The 15,980-nt window shown below is 45.6% G+C and overlaps 1 protein-coding gene across 1 annotated transcript; it reads right to left on the bottom strand.

Annotated features, from left to right (window-relative positions):
• Positions 1–1,041: 1,041 nt before the first annotated feature.
• LOC114798135 (leucine-rich repeat neuronal protein 1) lies at positions 1,042–10,706 on the bottom strand. Its single transcript, XM_028993567.1, has 2 exons — positions 10,588–10,706; positions 1,042–4,484 (listed from the first exon to the last, which is right to left on the bottom strand). The coding sequence occupies exon 2, from the start codon at positions 4,409–4,411 to the stop codon at positions 2,183–2,185; it is 2,229 nt and encodes a 742-aa protein (XP_028849400.1). The 5' UTR covers positions 4,412–4,484; positions 10,588–10,706; the 3' UTR covers positions 1,042–2,182.
• Between the last annotated feature and the right edge of the window lie 5,274 nt (positions 10,707–15,980).

Genomic DNA, 15,980 nt, shown 5'->3' with positions numbered 1-15,980 from the left:
GCAGTGTTGGCCATTTTTTTCCGGGCCTGACCACAAGTTCTCAGTTGGATGAAGGACCGGGGAGTTTCCTGGCCATGGACCCAAAATTTCTATGTTTTTTTAGTTCTCACTTTGGCCTCATGGCGCGGCGCTCCATCATGCTGGAAAAGGCATTGTTCTTCACCAAACTGTTCTTGGACGTTGCTGTCGGAGAAGGTTTTGGCTCCAATCTTTATTCACGGCTGGGTTTTGGGTTTTTGATGGTGGCACTCACCTTTTCTTCTCCAGACAATCATTTTTTCCAGATGCACCAAACAATCGGAAAGGCGCTTCATCAGAGAAAAAGACTTCACCCCGGTCCTCAGCAGTCCGATCCCTGTACTTTTTGCAGAATATCAGTCTGTCCTTGATGGTTTTTCTTGGAGAGAAGTGGCTTCTTTGCTGCCCTTCTTGACACCAGGCCGTCCTCCAAAATGTCTTCACCTCACGGTGGGTGCAAATGCCCTCACACCTACGTTCTGGCATTCCTGAGCGAGCTCTGCACCGGTGGCACCCCGATCCCGCAGCTGAATCATCTTTAGGAGACGGTCCTGGCGCTTGCTGGACTTTCTTAGGCAACCTGAAGCCTTCTTCACAACACTTGAACGTCTCTCCTTGAAGTTTTTGATTATACGATAAATGGTTGATTGGTGTCTTCCTCTTGTAAGTCTTTTTCTTTGATATATATGATTCTATGATAGTGGGGCAGTGGTGGTCTAGCGGTTAAAGGAAGCTGTGTGCACCATGTGCTGTGCTGCTGTGTATCACAAGTGACAATCATTTCACTTCACTATATGTAATATAGAACATTTTTGTCTATGCGTGATTGTTCATTAGGACATCCCTACTAAAATGTAATGTTCTGGACTAAAGAAATGTGTAGTTTCTTGCCTGTGTTTAAGTATTTCAGGTGATATGCAATGAAAATATCTCTTTCTGTATCCTTTACTTTTAATTAGCTTTTTTCATTTATCATCTCCATGTGACATTTATTGGCTTTGAATGGGAAAAAAATACAGCAGAAATGTTTAACATGTTTATTTAGATCTAAAAGCATGGCTTACACCATTAGCCATGAACTATTTGACACACACCAGAAAAGTGTATAGATTATATTTCAGTTGAGTAAAATATTACAATACGTTTCTTAAGAAAAATACCCTGCTATTCTTCACAGTCACCACTAGAGGGCACAGATGCACCACCCTGTGTCCAGTACACCGAAAATACAAAAATAACCTAAAGTGTCGTAAATAATGAAGCAATGACTACCAACAACAAAGAAACAGAACATGTAAAGCAATGCAATTCATGTCAAATTCCAATTGTTAAATCAGTTCATCCACAATAAACCATTTTAAGCCTAAATGGCGTTTTGAGCCATTTTAAAATGAAAAATTCCAGTTATTTTCCCAATGTTTTTACTGCATGTTTTTGGTGCTGTTTATTGACAGGGATATAAATAATCTCATCCACTTAATGTTGTAAATAATAAGAACAAATAATAAATAACATAAATAATCATAACTCAGTAAAAAATAAATACACTTACATTCAGGTGCGGCTTTATAAATATAAAATAACATTATTGAACTGGCAGAATATGAAATGAATAAAGTGATTGGCTGATCAGGACTTTTCCACTCGTTAGTTTTGCTTAACTTCATTTTACACTGTGTCAATGGTGTGAAATGTATGGACATTAAGTACCCAGGAGTGAATGAGTATAAAATATTGCTTGCAAGCTCACAGCTATATCTAGTAAAAGTTTGGAGAGATAACAGAAATCATGCAGAAACAATGATAGAAAGAAAATCATGCACATTATTGATTTGGAACCGTCATTAAACCGTTAAGTGTAGTGACATGGCTGTATATTTAAGAATACTGTAAAATACACTCATTTTTTTAAATGAATATTATAATTATATGTAATTAATTCATAATATATGTTTGATGTTACAGTGTTGGTCAAAAATACAAATTTCTGTACTGTACAAGTGTGTGTGGTTTGGCTGAAATCCTTCCCCGGGGATGAAATGTCACGTGTGCTTGATATTCGCAGTCTAAAAATACATCAGTATTTTTTACTATGACATCTTGGAAATTATTATACTGTATAGTTCAATACAATACAACACGCACAATGTCTTTTCCCAGACCCCTACCACATGTAGGTTTTGGAAGTGTCTATCTGAGAGTTGTGGGGGTCGAGGGAGCCCTCTTTTTCTTTCTCGTTCTCATGTTCCCAGAGGTTGATGAGGGGCGGGTAGAGCTCATTCAGCGGAATAGAGGTGCCGTGCTGCATGTACTTCTTCAGCGAGTGGTGGCACGATTTCTGCTTCATGCGCCGGCCCATGTAGAAGACAAGCAAGGCCATGATGCATATAGCAAACATGGAGCCCATCACTGCTGCCAAGGCCACGTTGGTGGGCTGGGCAACCATCTCCACAGCGACGCTGGCCTCTTTGGTGGTAACGTTGAGGCAGGAGGGCTGCGTCTGCAGCTCGGTGGCCACCATGGTCAGACACACTCGGTACTCGGTGGAGGGCAGCAGATGTGTGAGGTTGTACTCCTGGACGTCAGCAGAAACTTTAGTCGTGTAGCTAATCTGCGGATTGTCGATCTTCATGGTTGCGCTGAGCCACTTTGGCTGAGCCACCTCCTGGCTGTGGTGGGACAGCGATGGGTAGAGCTTCCATTCAAGAACAACACTCTGGGAATGGATGATTTTCGCCAGGACAACCAGCACCGCTGTGGCATTCACCGAATCGTGATAATTCCCCTGCCTGTCCTCACGTTCACCGCTGTGCACGAACACCGAGACACTTTGAGTGTCTGCACCTTCTGTGTTCCAGGCTACGCACGTGTAGAGTCCAGCGTCTTCCGGCTGGACGTGAAGGATCTCCAGAGCCCCCTGGTCCTGCAGCTTGTGCTTCTTGCTGCTATTGCCATCCGTCATGCCTGCCAAAGTCACCTCAGAGGTCACCTTGTCTCCAATGGGTGTCACCCAGTAGAACTGAGGTGCGGGGTCAGCCATGGCCCAGCACTCCAAGGTCAGGGGTTGTCCAGCTGTGACGTTAAGCTGTGGAGGGAAGGTATGGTGAGATATGTGGGGCAGGCAGGTGTTGCTATAAACGTTCCAACTGGTCCAGACAACTTCCTGAAGTGAACGTCCAATGAGGTGGGGCGGAGAGGCACAGAGGGTGATTTGGGACTCAAGCAGCTTGAGGGTGGACTGGTTGCCCAGGACTGGTCCCCAGTTGGAGAGGCAGTCGCATCTGAGGGGGTTGCTGTGGAGGCTGACTTCGTCCAGACTTGGGAAGGAGGATAAAATCTCACGTGGCAGGAGGCTAATGTCGTTGTTATGGATCAATAAAGTGCGAAGCCCGCCCACGTCTAGGAAAGCGGCACGGTCAATGTAGGACAAACGGGGGTTGTTGTAAAGTTCTAGCCTGGCCATTTGGGGAAGATTTGAAAAGGCTCCCCTCTCCACAGCAATTAGGTCTTCCATGTTGTTCAGGCTCAGCTCAGCCAAGTGTGGGAAGTCGTGGAAATCGCCCTCCTGCACACGCGCGATGGGATTCTTGTTGAGATCTAGGAATTTGAGATTGGGGAGAACGCGTAGTGCGTCTTTTGGCACGGCGGTCAGCTTGTTGTCAAAGAAGGACAGGCTCTCAAGGTACTCTAATCCCTGAAACGCTCCTGGGGGAACTTCCCCAAGGCCCATCCCAGCAAGCACCAGGCTGTGGAGTTTAGAAAGAGGGTGGAAGTTCATATCCTGCAAACCCAGAATTGGGTTCTCTCCGATCATCAGGATCTCCAAATTAGGTAGCGATTCAAACCAGTGCTTGTCAATGGCCACCAGTTTGTTGGAATTGAGGTGAAGCCGCAACAGATTGCCTAAGCCTGAGAAAGCTTTGGGCCCAATAGAAGATATCTGGTTGTGATTAACGTAAAGCTCCTCCAAGCTGACTAGGTCCTTCATGCTAAAATCTGGAAGCTCCTTCAAAAGGTTCTCCTCAAGGTAGAGTGTGACGAGCTGAGTCAAGTTGTTGAGCCCAATATCTTGGATCTGCATGAAGTGATTTTGGGAGAGGTCAAGCTCCGTCAGATTGACCAGGTTCTGGAGCTCCAGCGTGACCGACGAGATGTTGTTGCTCTGCAGGAGCAGGACCTGGGTGTCGCCGGAAATGTTCCATGGGACGCCGCTCAGATGCAGCTCGTTGCAGTCCACGGTCTTGGCCTGGTGGTACACGGACTGCGGCGTGTACCACGGCCGGGTCTCGCACACGCACTGCGCCGGGCAGAAGGCGCTCACGAGGGAGCGGTGACACACCGCCAGCAAGAGCGAGGCTGAGAGCAGCGCGGCAGAGACTCCTGCTCCCTCCATGGCGTCCTTCACACGCAGTGCCTTCTAGCAAGGACTCGAGCAAGGTGACCTCAGCCAAGGAGATGAGATGATGCTGCAAAACAGGAGAACACATTCACACCCTTAGAAAGAAAACGCACATTTAATATGAATAAAATAAAGTCATAAAAGGACCCTGGTTGTATATATTGCTCTCTACTGCATTCTGCTGCCATGTGCTGTGCGGCTTGAGAGACGCCGACAGCCTTGTACCCAGAATCCCTTGCACGTGTGATCCAGATAGCCGCTTAGACCCAGAATTTTCTAGCAAATATCGCTTTACATTTAACCTTTAGTTTCCCAAACCCTTCACACCCTTGAATCTATTTTGCATTGTGTCCTCTCAAATGCAAATGCCCCTGTCAACGGGAACATGAAAGGAAGAAGACATGAAAGGGGACGGGCGCGAAGCTGCCTGTCTCGATACACCCCTGAATTTTAAGTAAACCTGTAGGACCCGTGTTCGCTTCTGCTGTTCTGAAGCGTTGCGGTTCTCCAGAGGGCCGTGACTACAAAGCCGGGAAAAGCGCGGTGACAGCTCATGCAGTGGAAGCGATGCCGTGCCATAAATCAATGTGGGCCAAGCAGACTGAGTACTTCCCACAGTTCGCCAATACAGGGGACGGGCGGAACCGCGCCTGTTTCAGACAGACGTACAGTACATTTGTTTTAATGTGAGGCCTCCTGTAACCGTGGGATCAAAAATCCTATCATTACCAGAAACACGGTAGCATTTCCGTGCAAGTAATGGAAGCAAATAAAGCAAATAAAGCCCATTGATGCTTTCCTGCAAAAAATAAAAAAATTAAAAAATGTATATTTCTTCCGAAGCTGTGCCATTCTGGCCCACAGCTATTGCAATTCTGGGCTAATGAGTAGAACGTGACGACTACGATGTGAAGTGAGAGTGGGAGGACAGTGGGAGGCTGGATGCGGTTGAAAACTGCGGTGAATCTAGTCGCGCTTCAAAGAGCCCGGCGCTCTTTAAGGGAAACCTTGCGTTGCATTTGGTTTTGGCCTTAAAGGATTCATGAGTTTGACTAACTGCATATGGAAACAGGCAGATTAAAACATGACACAGATTTAATTTTATCATCAAATTGTATTTGAAATGCTCTAGTCCCTCATGCTATTCAGTTTTGTCCTTCACAGTCGTTGAACGAAAGGTTTCCCTGAAAGAGCGCCGGGCTTTCAAACGGTACCGTAAACCTGCCGAAGCCTGAGCGCTGGGTTTTTAAGCGCGGCTAGATTCACCGCAGTCAGCTACAAGGCGCTGCTGGTGTCTAACCTCTAAACAGCAAAAAAAAAAAAAAAAAAAAGAAATAAAATAAAATGTGGTGGTCAAATAAGCCCAGTCCAGCATTACATGGACTATGAATATGTTTCGGGCTCAATCTCAATTTTACTGTAAAATTCTCTCACATTCTTAGGAGACGTTACGATGAAGTGATTGTCACATGTGATACACAGCAGCACAGCACACGGTGCACACAGTGAAATTTGTCCTCTGCATTTAACCCATCACCCTGAGTGAGCAGTGGGCAGCCATGACAGGCGCCCGGGGAGCAGTGTGTGGGGACGGTGCTTTGCTCAGTGGCACCTCAGTGGCACCTTGGCGGATCGGGATTCGAACCGGCAACCTTCCGATTACGGGGCCGCTTCCTTAACCGCTAGGCCACCACTGCCCCACTGATGACCATGTAGAAGCTCCTGGAGTGTAAGCAACAAATCCCTCTTCATCTTACAGATAACTTGAGCGAAGCTCGTATGATGCAACAGCGTGCAAAAGGTTTTTTTTTTTTTTTTTTTTAAAACCCCACTTCCGAGAGCAGGACGCCGGAAAAGGGCGTCCAGGTACGGCGTGTATACGATGCATGACTGGCGAGCGCCCATTAATGCATATCTGCTCGTTAAGAAAAAGGTCCCTGGCGAGGGTGGCGGGGGGATTGCGGTCGCTTCCACCCCCGAAGGCTTTTAATCTGTGCGGCTTGTGGGGAGGCGCGCACGACCCCCTCGTGTGCGATGCTGGTTAAACGGCGACGGCGACGCGGACCGAGGCGGGAATAATCCGTGCAGGCGGGGGGAGAGGAGCCAGAGCCCCACGCCCCCGTCCGCCCTGGATGTGTGACAGCTCCCATCACGCCTGTCTGGTCGCATTAGAGCGCCGGGCCGCACTCGGGACGTGACCCCCGCGGACCCTCCTTGCGCGGCAGGAAACGGGGCCACCTTGCCCGGTGCCATGGCAACGTGACAGGAAGTCGCTGCCCTGCAGGCAGCTCTTGCTGATGCGAGTGTGTTCTGGGACTGTGAGCATCACTCACTTAGCAAGAGGTCCACCCATTGAAAAAAAAAAAAAATATTACACATTTATTGTGCGATATGACCACCAAATTACGGTTACGCTGATATAAATGTACTGTAAATGTATTTTATAGCACATTTTAATCGCCATTCGTGACAATGAGCCGATCCTTAACATTTTAATGTCGTCATTGCCAATTGGCAGCATCCACAGTATCTCTAACGAAAAACAAATGAGCAAGTTGGGTTCCGAGGGCCCATCGCAGCCCATTCTTCCTGACCAGCCATCATTTTATGACAAATAATATATTCCTAATATGAACAAATAAAACCGCAAGGCAGCATGTTAGGGGGGGGGTTTCGAAATTCTAATTCAAACTCGTTACAAAAAAAGTCGTCGTTTCAGGTCTAGACCACGAATGTAAGACATTTTCTCTCGTGTACCTGTGCCAAAAAGGTAATATAACTATAAAAAAAATTGCATTGACAGTTCAATATTCTCAGACAGAGACCCCCCCGTGCTTCTTCTCTCAAAAAAGAAAAAGAAGCCGCTTGTCCCAGTAAACCAGGCAAAGTGCTTTGCTGAGCTCACATTTTAATTTTAGGGAGATTATCCAGCCAGATGTTCACACAGGCGAGGCGAAGCTCCGTCCACTCGCTCTATACCTTTAAGCTGTTAGGGACCGTGGGTGCAAGAAGGCTGTGTAAAGAAGTGCATGTCCACATTTGACCTCGGCGTGATGGACACGCTTACTGCAATTAAGCCATTTTGCCCTCTGAACCCCCCCCCTAGTCGGGGGGATTTTTTTATGACGAGACCTCCTCGCCTGATCCCCCTTTTCCCGAAACATGTTCTCTTCCCACCGTCTCTGCTTCACTACAATTTTCACTCTTCACATTTGCAAATGTATTGGAGACGATGAAAAATTCATGGCTGACTTATTAATTATTGAGAGAGCTGCAGGCAGGTCTTTAATTTTCATCCCTGCCTCTTTTTTTTTTTTTTGTTGTTCCCCGTATCGAGCACAGGCAGCTGTTAATTGGTGCGAACGAGAGGAGCTTTATTTGGGGGGGGGGGGCGGTTGGGGGTCATCAACGCCTTTTGACCTTCCGCCGACATCATAATTTGCGCAGCGTTTACGCCTCTGCTGCCGCCAAAATGAGTACGGCGCACATTCGACGCGGCGAATCCAGATCTGAGGTCACGGGGGCCGCTGCCACGCGACCACTCAGCTGCTTTTAGGGGCGCAGGGCTCAGAAGCCTCTTAACAGGAAAAAGGCCGGCGTAGGCATTTTTTTCCGCAAAAACACTTAAAATTCAGCCCCGCACTCCTTTCACTCCGCACCGTAAATGCAAAGCGAATCGCCCTGAGCCATTTACCGGCTCTCCAGACTTTAAAGGTAAAAAAAAAAAAAGAACGCGAGAATTCACCAAAAACGAATGCGTAGGTTTTACCAAAACGACGAACGCTCAGATTAAAGATCTGAAAATGTTCCCCTCAAAAATGCATCCATCGACATAACATGTCCAAAGGCAGGACATATCTGACTCCAAGCCGCAGGAGTCCTTCCACTCCGTCTTTTAGATGCCACGTTGCACGGTATTCTGTCACGAAGTGACATTGCGAATCATGTGGTGCCTGTTCCCACTTTGCCTGCCCGCCGAGACTCGTGAAAGCCGACGTCCACGCCGGGCCCGCCGGAGGAGACACATATAAAAATATACGGCCCCTTCACCCCCCGGCTTGACCTCAATTATCTCTCCTCCAAATGTACCAATACTTTCTGCTGCGGCCGTGTAATATCGCATTACACCATGTAAGGGCTTGTGGAGCATCGAGAAAAGAAACTAAAGGTCATACGGGGAGCGGGGTGTAAGGTGGTTATTACAACATTAGCCGTGTAAGTGACATCATAATACAGCATAATAATCTCCAGAATGTACACTCATAAAAAATTTAATAGATTTAGGGGTATATTGGTTTGTATGATTTAAGGTAGTTATTTGTACCTTTAGTGTGTGTATGTATGTATCTATGTATCTATCTAGCTATTTCTATCTATATATATATTATATATATAATACTATTATATTATATATACATTATATTATTATATATAAATCTGTTACAGTTACTGTTTTACAGCCAAAAAATTCAGAATCACAGACTCTCAAATGGACTCACACTACAGAAATGTCCAATTTTTGATGTCCAAGTACCTTCATTTGTACAGTCAGCACCTCTGAGTATCTTAAGTATCTTTATGCATACCAGGAGTTTTGCAATGATTTCGGACGCACTAGTTTGTGGCTTTTGGCCCCGAAACGGACGAGCCGCCCTCTCAATCGCTGTGTGTCGTGCAGTGGGGAAAAAGGGAGATCACTTTGGAGGAAGTTTGGACTGTGAAGGGTACATCGACGCGCCGGCGATGAGATGGACAGTGGACAGAAATTAAAGGCCCCGCTCAAGGACAACCTTCACAGCTCTTTCATGTTCACTTGTTCAGGGCGATAAAAGCCCCAGCACTCCCTCCCACAACCTTTGTTCAACCTTTTTTTTTTTTTTTTTTAAAAGAAATGAATGCAAAAAAGGCCGCGACCCAGGCCAACTTTTCAGTGTCATTGTGCAAAGCACCGGCCCTCCCACCCGACAAATATGTACACTTGTGGCAGCGCAGGTCATCTGGCTAGTGAACGTGCGTCCCATCGGCAAGCGTCACTAACGTCAGCCCCTTGGACAAAATCACGCCGACGGGCGTCGCGGTGATCCGCTCTGCCCCGTCACGAAGAGACATTCGCTGGATTTTTTTTTTTTTTTATATAATAATTCTCGGCCTGGAGTGCTCTTGGGCAGCATTAGCTGCATGACGATGGGTCATGACGTCCACCCACTTCAGAAGCCTAAACTCCCTCTTTTCAGTCACGACCAAGACCGACAAAAAGTGTGTGTGTGTATAATTCTAAAATTCTCTGACATTGGACGTTGTTTAGGGTGCTAGTAGCCTAGAGGGTAACACACTCGCCTATGAACCAGAACACCCAGGTTCAAATCCCACTACCATTGTGTCCCTGAGCAAGACACTTAACCCTAAGTTGCTCCAGGGGGGGACTGTCCCTGTAACTACTGACTGTAAGTCGCTCTGGATAAGTGCGTAAACGTAAATGTTTGTAGAACATGAGCAGCGGTGGATGTACATTTTTGAGGCTTTGATAGACGTTCTAGGCCAGGGTGGGGACGGAGGTGGCGGTTTGCTCTTTGATGACAGCCTCCGCGGAGTTTGGTGACGGTACCTGGCCATGTTCCTGCTGCTGTGGGTAAAAGGTGCAGATTCCACGATAATCCAGTATTATAACACCCAGGGTGGGTGGGTTAAAGAGGTTTTTTTTTTAAATATATATAAATAAGTTTGAGTCAGCTGTGAATATAACCTATCAGAGGAGCCATCCTTTTCATCCTGGAGGATTTAGATATGTCTCCATCCAGGGGGGGGGGGTCCCACTGATCCTTCGCCCTCAGGTCAGTGCCATGTCCACCACGTCGCGTGGATTAATCCTGAGGTCAACAGCAACACAACGCAAGGAAGAACTCCCCACAAACCACAGCAGAAATCGCTTTAAACGGACATCACTTAACCGCGATCAGTGATCGCCTTTGTCTCGAGAAAGCATGATCGGGCCGTTTTATTATTGTCCATAAAAACGCGACCAAATGGCGAGAACCGGCGGAGTGCACCGGCGTGGGAGCGGAGGAAAACGCGCGGCGTGTATTTTCATCCGAGGTAATGGTAAAGTGGCGACGGCTCCAGCGCCGGCGTGGGTTTCACGGTAATCGAGCGGGTAAAAGTGACGCCCTTACCTCGAGTCTACAGATCGCGTGTCGCCAGCCCTGTCATCTCCTCCGTGGCATGTGCACCCGCGGCGCGCAGATGTGCCCGGGCCGCGGTGGACGGATGCCCGCTGCCGTGCGTTTCCGTCCGTCCGTATTTGAAGCGGACCTGCGCGCCCCCCCCCTCCGCCGCTCCTCGGGCCAATCGGGTGGCCGGGTTTCGACCCCCGACCAATCGGATGCCACGGTGGGCGGGGCCACCGATGCGATGATGTAATGCTCCAGTTTCGCGGCTGGAACGCTCGCCGCCCCTGCTGCAGTGTGGGAATTAAGTTCGGTGTCATCAGCGGGGTCATTACTGCTTCCAGTAAGATGATGATGATGCCTGGACACTCGACGCTCATAGAAATGTAAATAAAGCACGCATAGGCTCACGTTTCATTACAACAGTAAGCGTGTGACAAAAGTCGATACTGCAATTTACTTCCCTTGGTGATGGATGGTGACACACTAGTATCCAGTATCAATTTATCAAATTTTAAAAAGACCCTTTAAGCCTGTGGTTAAGTTTTTAATGCAGTGATTTGCGATACAAGACTTATTTTCTTCTTCAGTTCTACACATATCACAATCACAACATTAATAACTGTCATCCAACATATCAGGCATCACATTATCAACAGGTCCAGATGATCATTGACTGTGATTTCCACACTCTAATAATAACATTTTCTATAAAAAAACAGTCTCGCTGTTCTCCTCAGTTATTCAGTGACCATCGCATTAAGCAAGATCAGATCATAAATGTCTGAGAATCACGATAATTATTGCTTCAGTTTTCACTTAACACAAATATTGGAGGGTGCAGAATTAAAAACCATCTAATGCAGAATTTAAAAACACATCATACTTAGGCATATTTACTTACATAATTAGTTGGACATATAGGAATAAAATATACCACATCTAACATGCAAAAAGTGATCGTGTGAATCAAGAATCAATACTATAATGGATTTATGGCTATTGACTGTTTAAAAACACAATAATTCTGAGGATTGTTATTAACTGTGTGACTATCGGTTTTGTAGCAGTTGTTGTGTGACACCAGTGGGCCCATTTCTCCACCCTGCCACACTGGAGGAAAAAAACAATCACATCCCTTGAAATCCGGGATTAGGACGGATTAGTCAAGCAAATATTAATTCCCCCCAGATGGGTACATGGTACTTTATTGTGGCCGCTGGTTCTCTGGTCACCCCCCCCCCCCCTTCCCTTTGGGACAGTCACATTGCAAAGTGACACTGAAACGCTGGTGTGATTTCTCTCCATTATCCAAGATTTCTCCGCTCAAGTGACAGTAGATATAGAGTCAGGAGCGGTAAATGGTACAAACACTGAACAGATGGACAGATGAAAACCCGACACGACTATAGAAGCTGTAATAAGGCATCAGTGGTATAGTTGTGCTGTACGTGCTGCCTGCCTCGTTGCGGAATCCATTGATTGTTGCATTAGGGCTTCTTGCTGAGTCATTGGGGGGAAGCATAGCGCTGATGTGTCCTCCCCTTTTACTGTCAGACAGATGAGCCTCTTCCCTTACGGCACATCAAACAATAAATAAAAGAACAGTACCCTTTAGATTTCCATTCACTGCATTAATCAGATGCCTTTATACAGAGTGAATTACAGTCAGTAGTACTAAGTGGGGTTTGAACCTGAGACTTTGTGGTCTTCTGCTTCATAGGTGAGTGTCTTACTCACTAGGCTACTACCACCCTGATGATGATGGTGTAAATATAGGGTGGGTAGTAAATGTAGGGTGGTAGTAGCCTAGTGGGTAACACACTCGCCTATGAACCAGAAGACCCGGGTTCGAATCCCACTTACTACCATTGTGTCCCTGAGCAAGACACTTAACCCTAAAATTGCTCCAGGGGGGACTGTCCCTGTAACTACTGATTGTAAGTCGCTCTGGATAAGGGCGTCTGATAAATAATGTAAATGTAAATGTAAATGTAAATATGCAATATTTTTTAACAAAACCACATACAGAGAGTCCAAATGGCAGAGGAGACGGTGGGGCTGGGCATGCCTTGCTTAGTAAAACATGACTGTTCATTATAATTCTGCAGGCCCACTTGCTGATGGCATTAGGATTGCAGAATAACTCCATACAGGCAGGGCAGGCCATTACTGTATACAGTGTGTGGACCTATTCAAGTCAAAGTCAACTTTACTGTCATCTCACCACATACAAGCACAGAGAGAGACAAGATTGTGAAGCTTCTGGGATTCACAGTGTGCTAAAGACAATGTGCCAATGGAAATAACACTCAACACAAAAACATGACAAGGACATTGTGCACCAACTCATAATACAGTGCAGGTCAAAACTAGACAAACCAGGCAAACAAGTAGCAGCAATAAGATAATATCAGTTTTTGTCTGAAAGTTGAGTCACAGCAACTGGACTTTCTTTCTTGAAGGTAGAGATGTTTCATTCTGCATCCACAGAACTTTGTCAATCTCTGAGGATGAAGAATCTTCTGTGGATGCAGAATGAAACGTCCCAAGAAAGAAAGTCCAGTTGCCATGACTCAACTTTCAGACAAATTCACCTGGATGACTGAGAATCTTAACAGAGATATCAGTGTATGAATATATATGTATTTAGTATATACAGTATATCATATGTATTTAGTATATACAGTATATCATATAGCATATGATATACTGTGATAATAATTATAGTAGTAAAGACATTATATTATCATCATACTATCAAAACAATAATTAAATATGCCTGTGTTAGACACAGCTTTGTGTTTATGGTATATTATGGGATTAACAAATTGTGGGAATATCCATGGATAGTGTAACCGCTAGGCCACCACTGAAGGGAGTTGCAGCTTTGTTGTCATTCCTGCCAAAAACAAAAATAAATACAAAAGAAACCCCACTTTGATTGAAGCATAACGGGTTAAACACCACAACAACAACATTTATTTCTTATTTAGCCCAAAATCACATACAGTATGACTCAATGGGCTTTGACAGGCCCTACAGTTGACACCCCCCACACTTGACCCTTCTGCACACAAGGAAAAACTCCACACAAAAAAACTCTAGGAGAAAAAAAGAAAGGAAGAAACCTTGGGAAGGAGTGATACAGAGAGGGACCCCCTTCCAGGGTAGAGTGAGCCTGCAAATGGTGTCAGTGCAGGGTTGGATATGATATAATGATAAGTCCTACGGTTGTAGGGTTGGAGAAGTCCAGGATGTATTCAGTGTCATGGTCTAGATTACGTGTCCATAATGATGTTACTGGTCCATTTGAAGATCCCTGAAGCTGTAGTTGTAACGGTGGTGGTGGCTGTGGTGACCCTCTGGTTTGTTTCATGTTTTGTCCTTGTAAAGCAGTTGTCAGGAACCAGGATTTATTTGCTGGTCTGATCACTGGGGTCTGCCAGTAGTCTGGGCGCTTGATTCCGTGTCTCGGAGAAAAACAAACAGAAGCAGCGGCAGACGGTTGCACTGTACGACCGATACTGAAATATGTGGTTATGGGAATATCACCACCCTGTTGTAAATTCTTGCTAAGAGTTGTCAGATGATGACCAGAAAAAGAAAAGTCAAACGGCCTCTTCACCCAACAGCACATTACCAGCATTGAAGAAGACAAAAAAAAAAAATCAAACATCAGGCCGTGCGGAGCGTAAGATTTCGGCTGATCTAATGCCACTCACGTCACTGCTTAAGTTACGACTCTCTGGCTGACATCATCCTGAGCTCCACGCCCTGGGGTCTTCGGGAGATCTGGCGGCCGGTCCCTGTCATGGAGCGCTTTAATTAACAGCACGCACCCTGGGGTGCACACCTCCCCGGAACATTGACGCCGGTGGGCGTTTTTTGGGGGGGGGTTTCGGTATGCATTTGATTCTCTGCTGTTGCCTCCACACGACCGTCGGTGCAGCGGGAGCGGCACCCACCCACACGTATTTTGCCACCACTGATGTAAAGGGTGTGTATATTTACCAGTTGGAGGTCGTAGCTTCGGGCTGTAATTGTGCACAATGCGCCCCGTGTGGGATTTCGAGGAATTCGCGCATATTTTGTGCAAATTGGACCAATGTTTCCCCCGTGGGCTTCACCAAACGAAAGATGTTACTACGCATGCGCGGATGCACACAACTGGGGATAAAGGGAGTTGTAGTTTCCTTGTAATTTCCGCCAAAAACAAATACAAAAACCACCCCCAACTTTGATTGAATTGTCCTAGCGCATAACGGGTTAAAAACCACGCAAACGACTCGTAAATTATTAAATATATCATACAGTTGTTTGATACTGACCGTGTACCATGTTTTTGCACTTCGTGTAGCCCGAGTTGTCGATGTCGCACACGTGCACTTTATGCGAGTATTTAACTCTGTTTAAATGTTACATGTAGCACCAGGTTCCGTCGAAACGTCGTTTCGTTTCACTGTGTGTGACGTCTAACGTGTATGTAGCGGAAACGACAATAAAGCTCAACTTGAACGGGTTAGTGTATATTGCGCACACAACAGAAACTATATCAGACTTTTAAGGCCCAGCAATCTCCCATAATTCCAGGAGGGATTGATTATAGAGACGCATAATGAACATTCACACACAAATCCACCTGAAAAAGAAAACGTGAAAATTCATGATTTTTAAATTACATTTTTATATTAGTTCCACATTTTTTTAGAAAACAAGATTAATATCTATTCCACATACACAAAGTAGAATGTGTAGATTAAAAATAGTTTTTTCTCTCTTTCCAGTAAATATAACATTTTTGGACAGTTGAAACAACAAGAACAATAAAGTTAAAGCGTGACTCCTCCCCCTCTCTAAATAAAAGCCCGGTCACACTGTGGATGCGGGCATGGGGGGGGGAGAGACGCTACTCAAAAAAGATACCTGTACCCACCCCAGGCCAAGAAATATCAGACAGTGTCACATAATAAAACACATAACAACACATTGTCCCCAACACACTGCAGAACACCAGGCCATGACATGAAAATTCCCACAATATGTAATTACAGTGGAAAAACAAAAACAAGAAATTCAGTTGCATTAAGAACTATCAGATCAAAGTTTCAACAGTTTCCGAGCCACTAAACTTTCACAACTTGTTTACAAGAATAAACATTTTAGCCTAATAAAGCAACTCGGATGGCTATAAAATTGTTTTCTATAATGATCTGAACTGAACGATGTTGCTGTTTTTAGGGCTAAAACTCTTAAATGGCTTTTTTTAATGTCTCAACTCAGCCCTCATTTGCATATAAATATGTACACTGTAAAGCAGGAAAATCCTGGTTAGCTTTAAAAACATTTCAGGTATAAAAAGCGTGCAGACCACTGCAATGACGTAGCTTATTATTTTT

The sequence above is a fragment of the Denticeps clupeoides genome, chromosome 10, assembly GCF_900700375.1.
Source record: "Denticeps clupeoides chromosome 10, fDenClu1.1, whole genome shotgun sequence".
In the NCBI taxonomy this organism is placed as follows: Eukaryota; Metazoa; Chordata; class Actinopteri; order Clupeiformes; family Denticipitidae; genus Denticeps; species Denticeps clupeoides.
Note: the sequence above shows the minus strand (reverse complement) of the source record. Positions and strands in the feature narration are given on the sequence as shown.